Source organism: Oncorhynchus kisutch, linkage group LG23 (genome assembly GCF_002021735.2).
Source record: "Oncorhynchus kisutch isolate 150728-3 linkage group LG23, Okis_V2, whole genome shotgun sequence".
In the NCBI taxonomy this organism is placed as follows: Eukaryota; Metazoa; Chordata; class Actinopteri; order Salmoniformes; family Salmonidae; genus Oncorhynchus; species Oncorhynchus kisutch.
In genome coordinates, this window is record NC_034196.2 from 7,764,075 (window position 1) to 7,780,813 (window position 16,739).

A 16,739-nucleotide genomic window follows, 5' to 3' on the forward strand; every position below is an offset into this window, starting at 1 on the left:
AGTTGTATAGCATTGAAGCCTGTCTGGAGGTTTGTTAACACAGTGTCCAAAGAAGGGCCAGAAGTATACAGAATGGTGTCTTCTGTGTAGAGGTGGATCAGAGAATCACCAGCAGCAAGAGCAATATCATTGAGGTATACAGAGAAAAGAGTCGGCCTGAGAATTGAACCCTGTGGCAACCCCATAGAGACTGCCAGAGGTCCGGACAACAGGCCCTCCGATTTGACACACTGAACTCTATCAGAGAAGTAGTTGGTGAACCAGGCGAGGCAGTCATTTTAGAAACCAAGGCTGTTGAGTCTGCGATAAGAATGCGGTGATTGACAGAGTCGAAAGCCTTGGCCAGGTCGATGAATACGGCTGCATAGTATTGTCTTTTATCAATGGCGGTTATGATATAGTTTAGGACCTTGAGCGTGGCCGAGGTGCACCCATGACCAGCTCGGAAACCAGATTGCATAGTGGAGAAGGTACGGTGGGATTCGAAATGGTCGGTGATCTGTTTGTTAACTTTGCTTTCAAAGACCTTGGAAAGGCAGGGTGGGATAGATATAGGTCTGAAACCATTTGGGTCTAGAGTGTCTCCCCCTTTGAAGAGTGGGATGACTGCGGCAGATTTCCAATCTTTGGGGATCTCAGACGATACGAAAGAGAGGTTGAACAGGCTTGTAATAGGGGTTGAACAATTGCGGCAGATAATTCTAGAACGAGAGGGTCCAGATTGTCTAGCCCAGCTGATTTGTAGGGGTCCAGATTTTGCAACTCTTTCAGAACATTCAGCTATCTGGATTTGGATGAAGGAGAAATGGCGGAGGCTTGAGAAAGCTGCTGTGGGGGGTGGAGAGCTGTTGAAAGGGGAAGGGGTAGCCAGGTGGAAAGCATGGCCAACCGGAGAAAAATGCTTATTGAAATTCTCAATTATCGTAGATTTATCGGTCCCTAGCCTCAGCGCAGTGGGCAGCTGGGAGGAGGTGCTCTTATTCTCCATGGACTTTACAGTGTCCCAGAACATTTTGGAGTTTGTGCTACAGGATGCACATTTCTGTTTGAAAAAGCTAGCCTTTGCTTTCCTAACTGCCTGTGTATATTGGTGCCTAACTTCACTGAAAAGTTGCATATCGCGGGGGCTATTCGAGGCTAATGCAGAACGCCACAGGATGTTTTTTTGCTGGTCAAGGGTGTGAAACAAGGGCTATATCTGTTCTTAGTTCTAAATTTTTTGAATGGGGCATGCTTATTTAAGATGGTGAGGAAAGCACTTTCAAAGAATAACCAGGCATCCTCTACTGACGGAATGAGGTCAATATACTTCCAGGATACCCGGGCCAGGTCGATTAGAAAGGCCTGCACGCTGAAGTTTTTTAGGGAGCATTTGACAGTGATGAGGGGTGGTCGTTTGACGCAGGCAATGAGGCAGTGATCGCTGAGATCCTGGTTGAAGACAGCAGAGGTGTATTTAGAGGGCAGGTTGGTCAGGATGATATCTATGAGGGTGACCGTGTCTATGGATTTAGGGTTGTACCTGGTAGGTTCCATGATCATTTGTGTGAGGTTGAGGGCATCTAGCTTAGATGGCCCGGATGGCCGGGGTGTTGAGCATGTCCCAGTTTAGGTCGTCTAAAAGTTCAAACACTGAAGATAAAAGGGGGGCGATTAATTTACATATGGTGTCCAGGGCAGAGCTGGGGGCTGAGGGGGGCCTATACTTTTTAAAAGTAGAAGCTGGAACTGTTTGAGCACAGACCTGGATAGCATGACAGAACTTCGCAGGCTATCTCTGCAGTAGATTGCAACTCCACCCCCTTTGCCAGTTATATATAAATAAAATGTTGCAGTTGGGGATTTTTGGTGGCCTTCCTAAGCCAGGATTCAGACACGGCTAGGACATCAGGGTTGGAGGAGTGTTCTAAAGCAGTGAAAAAAACAAACTAGAGAGGAGGCTTCTGATGTTAACATGCATGAAACCAAGGCTTTTACGGTTGCAGAAGTCAACAATGATAGCTCCTGGGGAATAGGAGTGGATCTGGTGGCTACAGGGCCTGGGTTAACCTCTACATCACCAGAGGAACAGAGGAGGAGTAGGATAAGGGTACGGCTAAAGGCTATAAGATCTGGTCGTCTAGTGCGTTGGGGACAGAGAATAAAAGGAGCAGATTTCTGGGTGTGGTAGAATAGATTCAAGGCATAATGTACAGACAAGGGTAGAAAACAGCAGCACAGCAATTTGAATCCGATGCTATGATGGGGTTTGTTCGGTGTTGAGAAATTGATTCTCTCCAAACTCCAAAGCATCAATAATCAGGATAACTTGTTCTGAAACATTACATGGATAAACATGCAAAACATTTGTGCTGTTAACTGTTTACCCAACTGCATATCAAAACACTGTCAACCTCACAATACTCAACAACTTCAACAACTTCAGAATGTGAGTACAGTGGAGGTAAACCTATGCGTTGTGTGACGATGAGAGAGGTTTCGTAGAGGCATCTGGAGGCATCAGTTAACCTAGGTGATACTCTGCATGTGTGTGGGGTGGGACGAAAGAGCTATCTAAGGCATTTTGAGCGGGACTGAGGGCTCTACAGTGAAATAAAACAATAAAAACTAGCCAAGACAGCAGTAGACAAGGCATATTGACATTAGAGAGAGGCATTAAGCAATCACAGGTGTTGATCAGGAGAGCTAAGACAACAACGGGTAAATGGCGATGAATAGGCAGAGCGGGTCAGTTAGGTACATACAGGACCTGAGTTCGAGGCTGGGGCCGGCAGGTAAACAAAATGAGGTACCATGTTATTGAAACAGTCCAGGGGGCATCAGCTGTGTAGGCGCGTGATCATAGGGTCAAAAGAGCAGCAATAGGTGAGTCAGGATACGGTTCGGTAGTCACTATTACACTAGGCGAGCAGGGGACACAGCATTCAGAAAAGCTAGTGGGCCGGGGCTAGTAGATGGTTCTTTGGCGACATCGTAACAGAATAGCCTGCTGAGACCACATCGGGCGATCACGTCGGCAGTACAGTCGTGATGGATCGGCGGGGCTCCGTGTCGACAATAAAGGGTCCAGGCCAATTGGCAAAGGAGGTATTGTAGCCCTAGAATTAGCTGGTATATGGGCCTAGCTCGAGGCTAGCTGGTGCTTGCTTCGGGACAGAGGCGTTAGCTAACAGTAGCCACTCGTTTGCAGCTAGCTAATTGCGATGATCCGGAACAATGATCCTGTGTAATGATCTAGAGCGGCAGGAATCCGGAATATACCACCTCAGTCATCGGCTTCATCAATAAGTGCATCGCCGACGTCGTCCCCACAGTGACCATACGTACACATCTCAACCAGAAACCATGGATTACAGGCAACATCCGCATCGAGTTAAAACTTGTTGGGGCTAGGGGGCAGCATTTTCACTTTTGGATGAAAGGTGTGCCCAGAGTAAACTGCCTCCTACTCTTTCCCAGATGGGAATATATGCATATTATTATTACTTGTGGATAGAAAACACTCTAAAACTGTTTGAATTATGTATGTGAGTATAACAGAACTCATATGGCAGACAAAAACCTGAGAAGAAATCCAAACAGGAAGTGAGAACTCAATTTAAAAAACAGTGCCATTTGTAGTCCAGCTTAGATATGGATGTTTATGCACTTCCTAGGGCTTCCACAAGATGTCACTGTCTTTAGATTCTGGTTGTATGATTCTACTATAAAGGTGGGGCTCATAATAGCTCTTTGAGTGGGTGGTCTGGCAGAAAGCCTCGGTCTCATTGTGCGCCGTCAGGAGAGTGTTCTTGCGGTCCTATGCATTTTTTCAGACAATGAAATTCTCCGGTTGGAACCTTATTGCTGATTAATGTTTAAAACATCCTAAATATGGAATGCATACATCATTTGACTTCTATGACCTGTAACGGAACATTTTGAGTTTTTGTCTGGAGGAATTGCTCGTGCTTTTTGAGGATTGAATGCTGGGCTGAACAAGCTAACAACAAGTGGCTAAATGATGGGCTTTATGGAACTTTATGGAACAAATCAGTCATTGATTGTCGAACTGGGATTCCTGGAACTGCCTTCTGATGAAGATATTCAAAGGTAAGTGAATATTTATAGTGTTTTTTGTAGCTTCTGTTGACGCCAAAATGGCGGGTATTTCTTTGGGTTCTGAGCGCCGTTCTCAGATTATTCTTTTTCTGTAAAGTTTTTAAAAAAATCTGACACAGTGGTTGCATAGACGATACGTTTATCTTTATTTCTGTGAATAACACTTGCATCTTTTATCAATGTTTATTGTGAGTATTTCTGCAAAATCACCGGATGTTTTTGAATCAAAACATTACTGCACGTAACGCCAATGTAAACTGAGATTTTTTTAATGTATATATATATGCACATTATCGAACGAAACACACAATACATGTATAACATGATGTCCTATGAGTGTCATCTGATGGAGATAATCAAAGGTTAGTGATTCATTTTATCTATATTTATGCTTTTGTGACTGTGTGTTTTTGAATTTGGTGGTCATCTAACATTTTGAATATGTTGGGTTTTCGCTGTAAAACATTTAAAAAATCGGACATGATGGGTAGAAACCTGTTGGGGCTAGGGGGCACAAGGAGTTCCCTAAAGGGAACACCCCCTCCCATTCAGCTGAAAAAAATATTATTTAGAAATATTTAACTTTCACACATTAACAAGTCCAATACAGCAAATGAAAGATAAACATCTTGTTAAAAACCTCTTGAGGATCTGCCCCCTTTTTCACATTTTCATCTAAAATGGCCTACCTAATTCTAACTGCCTGTAGCTCAGGCCCTGAAGCAAGGATATGCATATTCTTGGTACCATTTGAAAGGAAACACTTTGATGTTTGTGGAAATGTGAAAGGAATGTATGAGAATTTAACACAATAAATATGGTAAAAGATAATACGAAGAAAAAAACAACCGTTCTTTTGTATTTTTTTTTGTACCATCATCTTTGAAATGCAAGAGAAAGGCCATAATGTATTATTCCAGCCCACGTGCAATGTAGATTTTGGCCACTAGATGGCAGTAGTGTATGTGCAGCATTTTAGGCTGATCCAATGAACCATTGTATTTATGTTCAAACTGTTGTATCAAGACTGCCCAAATGTGCCTAATATCCTCAAACAATAGCATGGTATTCCTTCACTGTAATAGCTGCTGTAAATTTGAAGGTGCAGTTAGATTAACAAGAATTGAAGCTTTCTGCCAATATCAGATATGTCTATGTCCTGGGAAATGTTCTTGTTACTTACAACCTCATGCTAATCGCATTAGCCTACGTTAGCTCAACCGTCCCGTGGAAGGGGCACCGACTCCCGAAACCAAATCTAAACAAGGCCAAATCAGAAAGTCGCCTTTTAAGCTTGCAGTGTACATGAGGGAATGCCAAGTTGGCTGTCAATTAGCCAAACAATAGACCAAACGACATTGATTATTTATCTAAAGTAGTTGCTGGGGAACAACCCAAACCACAAGGCTCACTTGTGTAGAAACTATAGTATACTAATGAATGAATGAACATTTCTGTAAATGTGAATTTACACCACAGTGTATACAGTGAAGTAAATTCAGTGAAGTATATTAAAATCTGCTAAATGGTACTACATACAAGTAAAAACAACATCAACTGTCGGGTTTCCTGCATGTCTTCATTTATCCCCTGGCGACCCTAAAGTTGTGGCTCTATGCTCTATGCCTAGAAGATGCAGGCAGAGAAATATCCCACAAGCCTTACAGACCCTTTCTATAATCATGACTAACCTTCCCAACACCACACTCAACACGGGCTCTAACTGACCGTGCTGATGATGGGAAGAGATTGTCCTTTGTACTAATTTGGGAGAGACTGTCCATTGTACTAATTAAGGGTAACTACTAATTCAGGCTAGTAATTAGTCTATTGGACTGTCTCCTTGCCGGAGAGGGTGTCTACCCCCGGCAGGTCCAACCAAGCCAGACAGGTCGAAGGGTAGTAGGCGGACAAAGCACCACCTAAAACAAAATCCCCCACCACCTAAAAAAAAATGACGTGTTACATGAACCTTTACTAAAGAAAGAAACAGACTGGATCAAAGGCAACGACCTGGTGGAGATCTTCTCAAGCCTGTGAATTAAGGTTAAAGTCTACAAGTACGAAATGCATTAAAGTCAAGTCTGTCTGGTCAGTGTTTAAGGTTATTAGATGGTGGACCATTAGATTGGCTTTCCTTTCTTTCAACACTTTGGAGTGAGAAGACTGAATTAGAACATTTGATTGGATTCATATTCATCAATATGCAAGAGGTTGGTCAAAAAAAAACGTCATTACGAATGCAACAAAAATAATATCAACCAAGCATATTATTTCAATCAAAAAGGCTTGTAATAATTGTAATAGGCTTAGTTTGAGAGGTGGGTTATTATTCACAGTTTATTTTTGGGCTGTCTCAGAGCTTCAAATGTAAAAATAACAATTTCTCCAATCAATTATGTGTTTATAATACTGTGCATTTTTACATTGCACAGTGGATTAGTTTCACCAGGTCTTTGATTGAGTTACAGAATTCTTTATTTGAATTGGAACTCCATGAGCTGACACCTTGGCAACCACTTGTCTTCCTGGTAAATCAAATCAAACTTTATTTGTCACAAGCGCCGAATACAACAGGTGTAGTACTATCAAGCCCTTTGAAGAAATGCTTAGCGGCCAAGACTGAATTCAAACACGAGTTGGTTTCGATGTGTGGTTTGATGTGGGTGTCTCTTGTGTGTTCGCAGGTGGGGGAAACTATCCAAATTATTTAGCCAATTAGCTTCAAGCTAGCTGGTGTGCGACTATGGCAAAATTGTTTTCATGTTGCACACCTTTTAGTTTTCTCATTAAATGCTTTCAATATTTGTATATGAATTTCTACAATTTATAGTTGGTTTAAGGTTTTTAAGTCATTGAAATTTGGAGCACTTGGAATTTTTATATATATTGTCCCATGTACATTGTGTAATTTAACGATGGTCCCTAACTAGCCCCATAGAGATATTCAAACTCAACCCTAATTTACCATAGACATTACGATTAGGTCACGTGCAGCTGCACTCTGAATTGATAATTACTTGTGTGCTGCCAGCTGTGGGCAGAATTGAAACAAACCCAACCTTAATTTACGTTGTGAGGCAGTCACGACCAAAAGTCTCACAAAACTCTTGTTTTGGACGAGACTGACTTCATGACCAAAATTATCCTATTTACATTTAGTAGTACATTTTGACACTAGAATAAATGTTTCGCCATCATATCGATGCCACATAGGTTGTTTTCTAAATGCGAAGGTCATTTTTTTAGGGGCAGTTGCTCTTTAACCAGTCATCCAATACATGCACTTACAGTGATTCACTTTCTATGTTGAAATTGTACTGCTTGTAAAAAATTATCTATGTAATCTGTTTTGGTTGACGGATAACGATTTGAAATTGAGCAATATAGACACTTTTTTTTTATGTATAGGAAGTAGAGAAAGAAATTAGAATACGTTGTAAAAAAAAAAGAAACAGAGAAAAAGAAACAGAGAAAAAAGAAACAGAGAAGAAAGAAACAGAGAAAAAAGAAACAGAGAAAAAAGAAACAGAGAAAAAGAAACAGAGAAAAAGAAACAGAGAAGAAAGAAACAGAGAAAAAAGAAACAGAGAAGAAAGAAACAGAGAAAAAAGAAACAGAGAAAAAAGAAACAGAGAAAAAGAAACAGAGAAGAAAGAAACAGAGAAAAAAGAAACAGAGAAGAAAGAAACAGAGAAAAAAGAAACAGAGAAAAAAGAAACAGAGAAAAAAGAAACAGAGAAAAACAAACAGGTTGCCACAAAACAACGGTCTGTGCTCCCACCTGAGGTGTGACTCCAGCACGCGGTCCAGACGTTTGTAGAAGGGTCGGGAGGTGAAGTAGCCGCTCCAGTAGTGGTCATCTCGGTCTGCGTAGGTGAAGAAGTCTCCGCTGACCACAGGTAAAGAGGGAACAGTGTGACCGGGGTCTGTGGCCGATTTACGAAGAGCATTGAAGTAATCCGTGATGGTGCCGAACTGAGCCTAGAACAGAATACGCCAGTTAGAAGAGATCAAGCTCTATCGTTAATGCTGTAGGGTAGTTTACTCTTCTGCTTAATTGAGGGTGGGAAGCCAACAAAACACACCATTTCACGATCGACCATCAGTCATTCCAATGATGTGTTGCATCAAAACCTTAACCCCCACCATCTTCCACTATTGCAAACCTAATAAACCTGAAATAAACCTGGCCGCTTGAAAAGGAAAACTTCCTGCATATTCAACGCAACATTCCAGCTCCCAAAGTCAGACCTTGACGTGTAGTTCTGGATGAGAGTTCATGTAGTCAAAGAGCTTCTGGTAGTTCTGGAACTGCTGGTCCCACTCCAAGGCCTCTGTGTAGCGGAAGTCGTCCCCCAGGGGGACCATCACCACCTTGGTTCGGAATAGCTTGGACTTCTTCCTGTACTGGTCCAGCAGCATCTGAACCCTAGGGATCATGGGAAAAAGAGTCACTATACTACAACAAATTCAGTTTTCATTACATATTAAGCTGTAATCGTGCTTCTACACCTACATTGCTTGCTGTTTGGGGGTTTTAGGCTGGGTTTCTGTACGGCACTTTGTGACATCAGCTGATGTAAGAAGGGCTTTATAAATACATTTGATTGATTGATTGATAATTGTCAATGAATTATCTGTGAGTGTGTTCGTGCATTCACGTGTGTGGTCAATTCTCTAGTCTCTAGTGGATTTGCTACTGTGTCAGAAAGTCCACTTATCATCAGAGACTATCTTGTGTTAGAAAAACAAAGGCCATCTGAAATTCCTTTTACCACAAAATATTATCGTACAGTAGCTTCGATGTCTCATCTTATTCATACAAAGTGTTTGACCCTTGTCCATAACATTATCAAACTGAGGAGAGAATGTGGACCATCTGTCTACCCCATAAACAAGTGTTTCTAATACTTGTCTGTACTAGGGAGAAGATAGCTACAGGACAGACCACAGATTAAGAAACACTTTACATAGAGGACCCAAAGCCTTTGTGGCCAGCTTTGCTTTTGTCGTGTTTGAATGTCAAGTGTTGTTAGTAACTGTGAGCCTCAAGCCAAAGACAATTTCCTGTTTCATGTAAATTCGATAGAACAATAAAGATTGGTTTCTTATAGAGACACAGTATATCACTCTCATTCCATTTCTATGTGATTGGTCACCTCTGTTGTACATTTCCATCCGTGATTGGCTGAGGGGGGACCCTCCAGGGACAGCTGACCCGCCCACCAGGAAGTCTCTTGAAGTCAAATTGGCAGCAGATCTTGGGGTCGGGGCCACACGTGTGGGGAACATCGTAACTGTAGAAGGGCATCATGTGACATAGAATGTCCGTGCTGGAGGCTGGGTCTGCACACAGATAGAATAGAACATGAAATAGAATAGAGAATTAGAATATAACATAGAAATAGAATAGAGTATTAGAATAGAACATAGAAAATATGTATTTTCTTCCTAACGGTATGTCTTGTGTGGTATTTGCATTTGACAGAACAAAGAATGCACAAGCATTCTTATGACAACATTTCAGAATGTGGACTGTAAACATATAGCTAGCATGCAATGTCTAAAAAAAAGAAAACTGTTTACATTTCTATCTGAAAGAGACTGGCCGCTGTATGCACGCAGTATTCAAAAGTACTAACATTTATTCCTTATTAGAAATAACAACTAATTCCTGGTTGCTTGTATGATGATATAAAATTATATATAATATATAATCAGATATAATCTGATCTGGCACTGAACCGATGACTAATTTGCTACGACCAAGCAGTAGCGGTGCGTGGGTAAAATCACTGGGGAAGCCCCCCCCCCCCCCCCTAAAAAAAGAATGATGATGTTTGTAACCTGTTAATTCATATGACTTGCCAATATATAGGCCTAAAAGCCGAGACAATAAGAAGACACAGCAGCATAATAAATTAAACCACAGCTTTGTTTTATCACAAAACCAGATGGCATCCTCTGTCCAGTGAAGTCCACAAAGCATATTGCATGTAACAAACAGTTGCATGGTCAAGCAAGTTAATGTTTCCGACATTTAAAGACCACTAAAAAACTTTGAAGCACAAAGAGTTACGGCAAGTCGCAAAGACAACAAGAGCTGCCTCTACTATTCCAGCACCATTTGAACATCAAATCACCTATGCTTAGTCCAATACAATGACAACTAACAGATACCAAAAACTATTTAGTCCAATCAACGTAAGCTGAATATGATGTGGCTGTCCATGGTTCTGATTTGTGTGTGTGTGTGCGTGCGTGCGTACGCGTTTCTTGCAAGCAGAAAAACACGTTGACACCATTCTCCTCTCTTTCATGTTGACAAAACGGTCTACCACTCATATAGTAGACACTTATTTTTTGTTGTCCTAGGCTACTTGGCTAAAATGCTTGCTCGCGAGCCTAACTTCCATTCATGGGTAACGTTAGCTAGTTAGCATTAGCCTTCTACATCTAGCTACATGTTGAACTTCCATCCTCTCAGGCCAGGGGCACAACAATGTATGAATTAATGGTTGGTTCACAATTGCCGTTATAATCATTGGCCAGTACGACGAATTAAGTAAAACCACAAGTTCAAATCCCTATGTCCATCCATGGCTAATTTAGGAAAGGGTTCATTTTAGCTAGCTAACAATAGGAAGGACAACAACACGAGATGCAACAATTAAAGTTTTTCTGTCAATAACATATGCTCTCAATGGGATTTGATAGGAGTGATTCCAAAATCCAATGTGGCTTCCCTTAACACTTTGTTTTGGTGTGCCAGGACCATTCACAGATGAGCTTTCTCAGTTTCTCTCAACTCTGATTGGCAAATTTTGTATACTTTTTTTTTATCAAGGGAGGCCAAATGCTCGCTGGCTTCCTTTGCCTTCAATGCTACGGGTGGCAACAGTGTCATACACGTTTGGACCAGACAGCATCAGATAGATGGCATTCACATTGAGAGACAGAGGGGCGCTGTTTCGCTCGCTTATATGCTTTCTCCTGGGAGATACTCTTGCGAATTGAAGGAAAATTATGAAACACAGAGAGACGAAAGATAAATCATTTATGTTTTTAAATGTTAATTGGTAAAAATGTTGGGGAAGCCTGGTTTCCCTTGGCATCTATGAATACACACCACTGCAGCCAAGTGAGATTAAATCCTATTTGTCCTGCAGTGGAAGTGGCCTGCTTCCTGAGCTGGAGCACGCTGTCACCTCCCATATGGATCTGCCAGTGTGACATTGCACATTTCAAACCATGCACTCTATTATGCCACAGGATGTCTGTCTCTCAAAACAATAGCAGAGTGATGTTTCCAACCCCTACATCAATGTTGGTTTTCCATGACATGTATTTGACCCCGCGTTTGTTATTGAGTAGAGGGAACAGTGTCACGTGTGCTCCCTCTCCAGCCTCTAGGTCACCAGGCAGTTCATTATGGGGCACACCTGTCACCATCGTTACGTGCACCTGCGCGTCATCAGACTCACCTGGACTCCATCACCTCCTTAATTACCTGCCCTATTTATGTCACTCCCTTTGGTTCCTTCCCCGGGCGTTATTGTTTCTGGTTCTTATGTGATATTATGTTGTGTTTATTTCTTAAAACACTCACTCACCCTGAACCTGCTTCCCGACTCTCGGCGCACATCGTTACACATACAGAGAAGGTAAGCAGCATACACAGTAGCTTTAGAAAGCTTAATAATATACTGTATTCTACTGTTATTTGACCAGTAAGTTGCAGGTAAAACAACATTCTCAGACCAACCGATTGTCATTCGACGTTCATTTCATTCAAGTCTTCAAAGCTAAAAAACACGACTTTAAAAAAAATCTCATGTATATAATGTAGGTGCTCTTTGATTTGTATGTTTCAAAACATTGTCCAGAGACTAAGCTATATAATTAGGGAGTGTGTCCCCTGGCAGAATGGCACCACAGCCAAACAAACTAATCTACTCAAATCAAATTGTATTTATCACATGAGCCAAATACAACTGGTATAAACTTTAGTGAAATTCTGGCTTACGAACCTTTCACAACGATGCAGTTTAAAAAAATTAAACACTGACTAACAAATGAATCAAATAAAGTACACAAGAATGAAGCTATATACAGGTAGTACCAGTATCAGATCAATGTGCAGAGGTACGAGGTACTTGAGGTAGATATGTACATGAAGGCAGGGTAAAGTGACTAGGCATCGGGCTAGATAATAATAAAAATAGAGTAGCAGCAGCAAATGATGTGTAAAAGTATGTGTGCTTGTGTTTGTGTGTGCCTATGTATGTTTGTTGTGTCGGTATGTGTGTGTGTGTGCATTATGTATTTGAATATGTGAGTGATTTGCGTGGGAGAGACAATGTAGTGTGTGTGTGAGTATTTAAAGTCTAGTGAGTGTGCAAGGTATCAGTGCAGATAGTTTGGGTACCATTGGTTTACTATTGGTTGACTACTAGTTGGTTGACTACTAGTCTACAGCTTGGGTGATTGGAGTCTTTGGCCACCGCCTGATATAGAGGTCCTGTGGCAGGGAGCTCAGCCCCAGTGACGTATTGGGCTGTTCACACCACCCTTTGTAGCGCTTTACGCCATACCAAGCGGTGATGCAGCCAGTCAAGATGCTCTCGATGGTGCAGCTGTCGAACTTTATAAGGATTTGAGGGCCCATGCCAAATCTTTTCAGCCTCCCGAGGGGCATCAACAAGTATTCAATTCCAACATAAAACACTTCGATAAAAGTGAACCATAAGAACAGAGCACAAACTGATCTGCTCTTTCATCATTGTCTACTATTAAATAACCATAACAGTATTTTATCATTTTCATGACGTAAATAAAAAATTGTACAGACAGATGCTCTGGCATTGCAGACGATTTCAGCATCTGTCTACCCAGTGAGAATCATTAATGAGTACTGTATCATTTGGCTTAGGGGTTTGAGTAATCACCTGTTTTTGGACAGAGCGTCTGGAGGACGGTTGGTTCAACATGGCTGCATGGACCCACTAACTAACAACGCCCGTTCTGTTACCAACTGATCCCTGTCACATGCGCGCGCAGGCACACACAGACACACAAAGCAGATGGTTCACGGCAAATGTGAAACCCCTTATGTTGGTCATGAGGATGTGGTCTCCATTGTCCTTATCAATCAGCATGCTCATCATCAGACCTGGGTTCAAATAGTACTTATCTTCTTTCAAATGCTTCAGCTGTACTCGATTGAGCTTGCCTGGTGTAATGGAACCAACGTAATTGTTTCAAAAGTGAAAACCCTGCCCATCTGGCACTACGTTCAAGCTCAAACACAAATTGAAAGAAATCAAATACTATTTGAACCGAGATCTGTTCATCGCATGAAATGCCTGCCAGACATTTTTAAAGCCAGGCCTCAGTCCATACAAGGAGACAATCCCCTATACCACAGATGCTATAAGATGACGCCAAACAAAATCGGTGCCTTGAGAGACATGCATGTGATACGCATGAGAAATCCCTCTGCAGTGGTCTGAGCGAGTCAATACCGTCCACAGCAGATGCTACTGTCGCCTATCCTAGCACTTTTAGTTACACAAGCTGATTGTCCAGAGTTCAACACTGGGCATCAAACCATCCACAGCATCTGCCACAGCAAATATGTAAAGGAAATGGAAGTAGCTGGAAGCATGCGTTGCATGAGTATAAAGTAGTCACTCTGAGGTCATGTTCTTTTGATTCTGCCGATTTATAATTAAAACTAGGACTTTGAATATGCTAAATTCAATGGGTGAGCTAGCGCCTGAAACACCGAATGACTGAGAATAGAGGCATGAGGAGCAGATCTCTGGGCAGAGATCCGAAAGAGGCACTGGGTGTTTATTTGAGGGCCTAAACGCCCCACCTAGAAAACAATCTAGCTAGGGGAAACACTGGCTCTGGGAAAGCACCCTGAGAGAGCCACAGGGGACACAATCAGTCTGCATACTTGCCCCAGTTCTGTCTCCAGAAGAACTCCAGGGTCTTCTGACTGGCAAAGTGTTTCTTGACTGAGTAGTGCACCCTCTGGATAAGCATGTTGGCCAGGCCAGCCTGTTTCAGCAGGTACGCGTTGGTAGGGGAGTAGCCAAACGGGTCCACAGCCCAGCCCGTCTCGGGTTTCACGCCTAACAGGGAAAACCAGAAGGAAGATTCAGGTTCGTGCAAACAACTCTCCTCAAAATGTTGAGGAAAAATGGATAAACAATAGAAAACAATGAAACATCACCTAAAAATCTTTTGTGATAAACTTCTGTTACACAGGTCATCCCGTTCAATCAACCAGTCTTCATTTGTCATCCTCCCTAACTTTTTAAGTCACCAGCTGCCACTGGGTTAATGTGTTCATGTGTAAACAGTTCAAATCTCTGATGGTTAAAGTATGCCAATCATTTTGTGTCAATCACGCAAAATAACAAATATGTTGAGCAAATACACAGAGTACAAAACATTAGGAGAGTGTTAATTCAAGACAAATCACAAGCAAGTAGCTATCATTTGTGACTGGATGCGTGTGTAAACACACCTCTCTCTCCAGCACAGGAATACAAACAGCTTCACAGTGAGTGTACAAAATAATATGAACACCTGCTCTTTCCATGGCATAGCCGGACCAGGTGAAACCAGCTTAAAGCTATGATCTCTTATTGATGCCACTTGTTAAATCTACTTCAATCACTGTAGACTGTAAACCTCAAAACAATTGAGACATGGATTGTGTATGCGTGCCAATCAGAGGGTGAATGGTCAAGACAAAATATTTAAGTGCCTTATAACTGGGTTTGGTGGTAGGTGCCAGGCGCACCGGTTTGTGTCAAGAACTGCAACGCTGCTGGGTTTTTCACGCTCAACAGTTTCCAGTGTGTATCAAGAATGGCCAAATTGACACAACTGTGGGAAGCATTGGAGTCAACATGGGCCAGCATCCCTGTGGAACACTTTCGACACCTTGTAGAGTCCCATTCCCCTGAAGAATTGAGGTTGTTCTGAGGGGAAAAAGGGGGAGCAACAAAATATTAGGAAGATGTTCCAAATGTTTTGTACACTCAGTGTATGTTGTGCTTGCCAACAACATTTATTTTTTACGATCTCTTTCCAGATAACAAATGCCTGATATATTTATTATGTACTCACCCAAATTTCTCTCCAACCACTGGTGTCCCTCCAATAGCTGATCAATTAATGCAAAGTAGTGTGAGTTGGCTTCATCAGGCATCACCCAGCCTCCAGTTGTAATCTCCAACTGGCCTCGCTCAACCAGACTAAACAACACAGGGGAAAAAAAACGTTAAAAAAAACAGTGGCTTAAAAAGAGATGCTTTCGGTCACAAACATTATGACATGGATAATACGACAATCTGAGGGTGTCAAACATGCATCTTAGTTGCAGGAGAAATCAAGGCCTCTACATATTGCAATAATCAGATTCATCTCCTCCTCCGTTGCTGTTTAATTATCTTACTCCTATGTCCTAAGAGTGAAACCAACCACTTTAGTAGATCCCCCTCCCCTCTTACTAGAAACCTCTTGCATTGACTTTGAGTCAGCATCGTTCCCCTGTTCACAGAGCATATTTCAACTGCAGACCTCTTTAACGTGTCCCTGGCAAGTCCCTATAATATGTTGCTGCATGGAGCAGCAACACAAAGTACGACGACTCAGCCCTTTTTGGAATAGGAATAGCTCTTTATTTTCTCTCCTTGGAAACCGTATTTTCCTCTGGGATCATTCAATCACCGGTGGGTTTCTTTCACTGTTCTATGATTGGACAGGCGGGAGCGGGGTGTAGTGTAGGTCTGTCCGGGCGTTGAAGAGTTGGAGTGAGGAAAGCAGGTGCCATCTTCACTGAGCCGATAGCAACACTGCATTCTAACGAGGACGGATGGATGTGGATGTCCTACAAATCGCAAACATGCTGCTCAAAAACAAGTTCCTCTCAAATCCTAAAGGTGTTTTCCCGAAGAAATAATGAGGTTGTTTGTTTGAATTTCTTGAGCGATAGTTCTCCGTGTACTGTAACGGGGGACATTTTATCATTAAGCGCCAGACCTTGAATTTGCTGACATCAAATGAAAACCTGCAAAGAAAATAAGTTATTAAATGAGCAACACCACCCTTCAAAAAAAAGAGCAAACACGGAATATTCTCCAACAAAAAAAAGGAATGGATCTGGTTCTCTTTGAACTCCCTGCGCATCAAATCAATAGTGAATAAATATTAGTGTTGGATTTTTCATCTTCCTCCATCCTTCACCTTAAGGCTGTTTTTGCTTGTGCTCCTAATTGGAATTCTAACCTGCAGCTGAAATGTTTATTGCATTTCATACACCGTTTTGTAATCTCCCAAGGCTTAGTGCTGAAACCTTACCCGCCAGTAGCTCATCGTGAGCATGGCCAATGCACACAGCATTTGTGATACCCTCTTTGCCTTTGGGGCTGTTTTCTGAAGCGGAAAACCCTATCCCCATCACTCCCTCCATGTCGTTCGCAGAGAACCCCCTAACTCCTGACAACTGTTACATCCTCAAGGGGACATTATCAACAGCAAAGAGACTGAGGCAGAGAGAGAGAGAGCATGTGTGAGCCCATGTGCCTCTCACAAGCACAATTGATTTTATGACC

The 16,739-nt window shown here is 42.1% G+C and overlaps 1 protein-coding gene across 2 annotated transcripts in view; it reads right to left on the reverse strand.

The window, feature by feature from the left end:
• man2a1 (mannosidase, alpha, class 2A, member 1) overlaps positions 1-16,739 on the reverse strand; it is a 71,916-nt gene that overhangs the window by 41,859 nt on the left and 13,318 nt on the right. For both annotated transcript variants that reach the window (XM_020457462.2, XM_031803115.1), the window contains exons 5-9: positions 15,253-15,380; positions 14,073-14,246; positions 9,264-9,450; positions 8,356-8,533; positions 7,886-8,085 (exon numbers count right to left, since the gene is read on the reverse strand). In XM_020457462.2, coding sequence (XP_020313051.2) covers positions 7,886-8,085; positions 8,356-8,533; positions 9,264-9,450; positions 14,073-14,246; positions 15,253-15,380 — 867 coding nt within the window. The remainder of the gene's footprint in view (positions 1-7,885; positions 8,086-8,355; positions 8,534-9,263; positions 9,451-14,072; positions 14,247-15,252; positions 15,381-16,739) is intronic.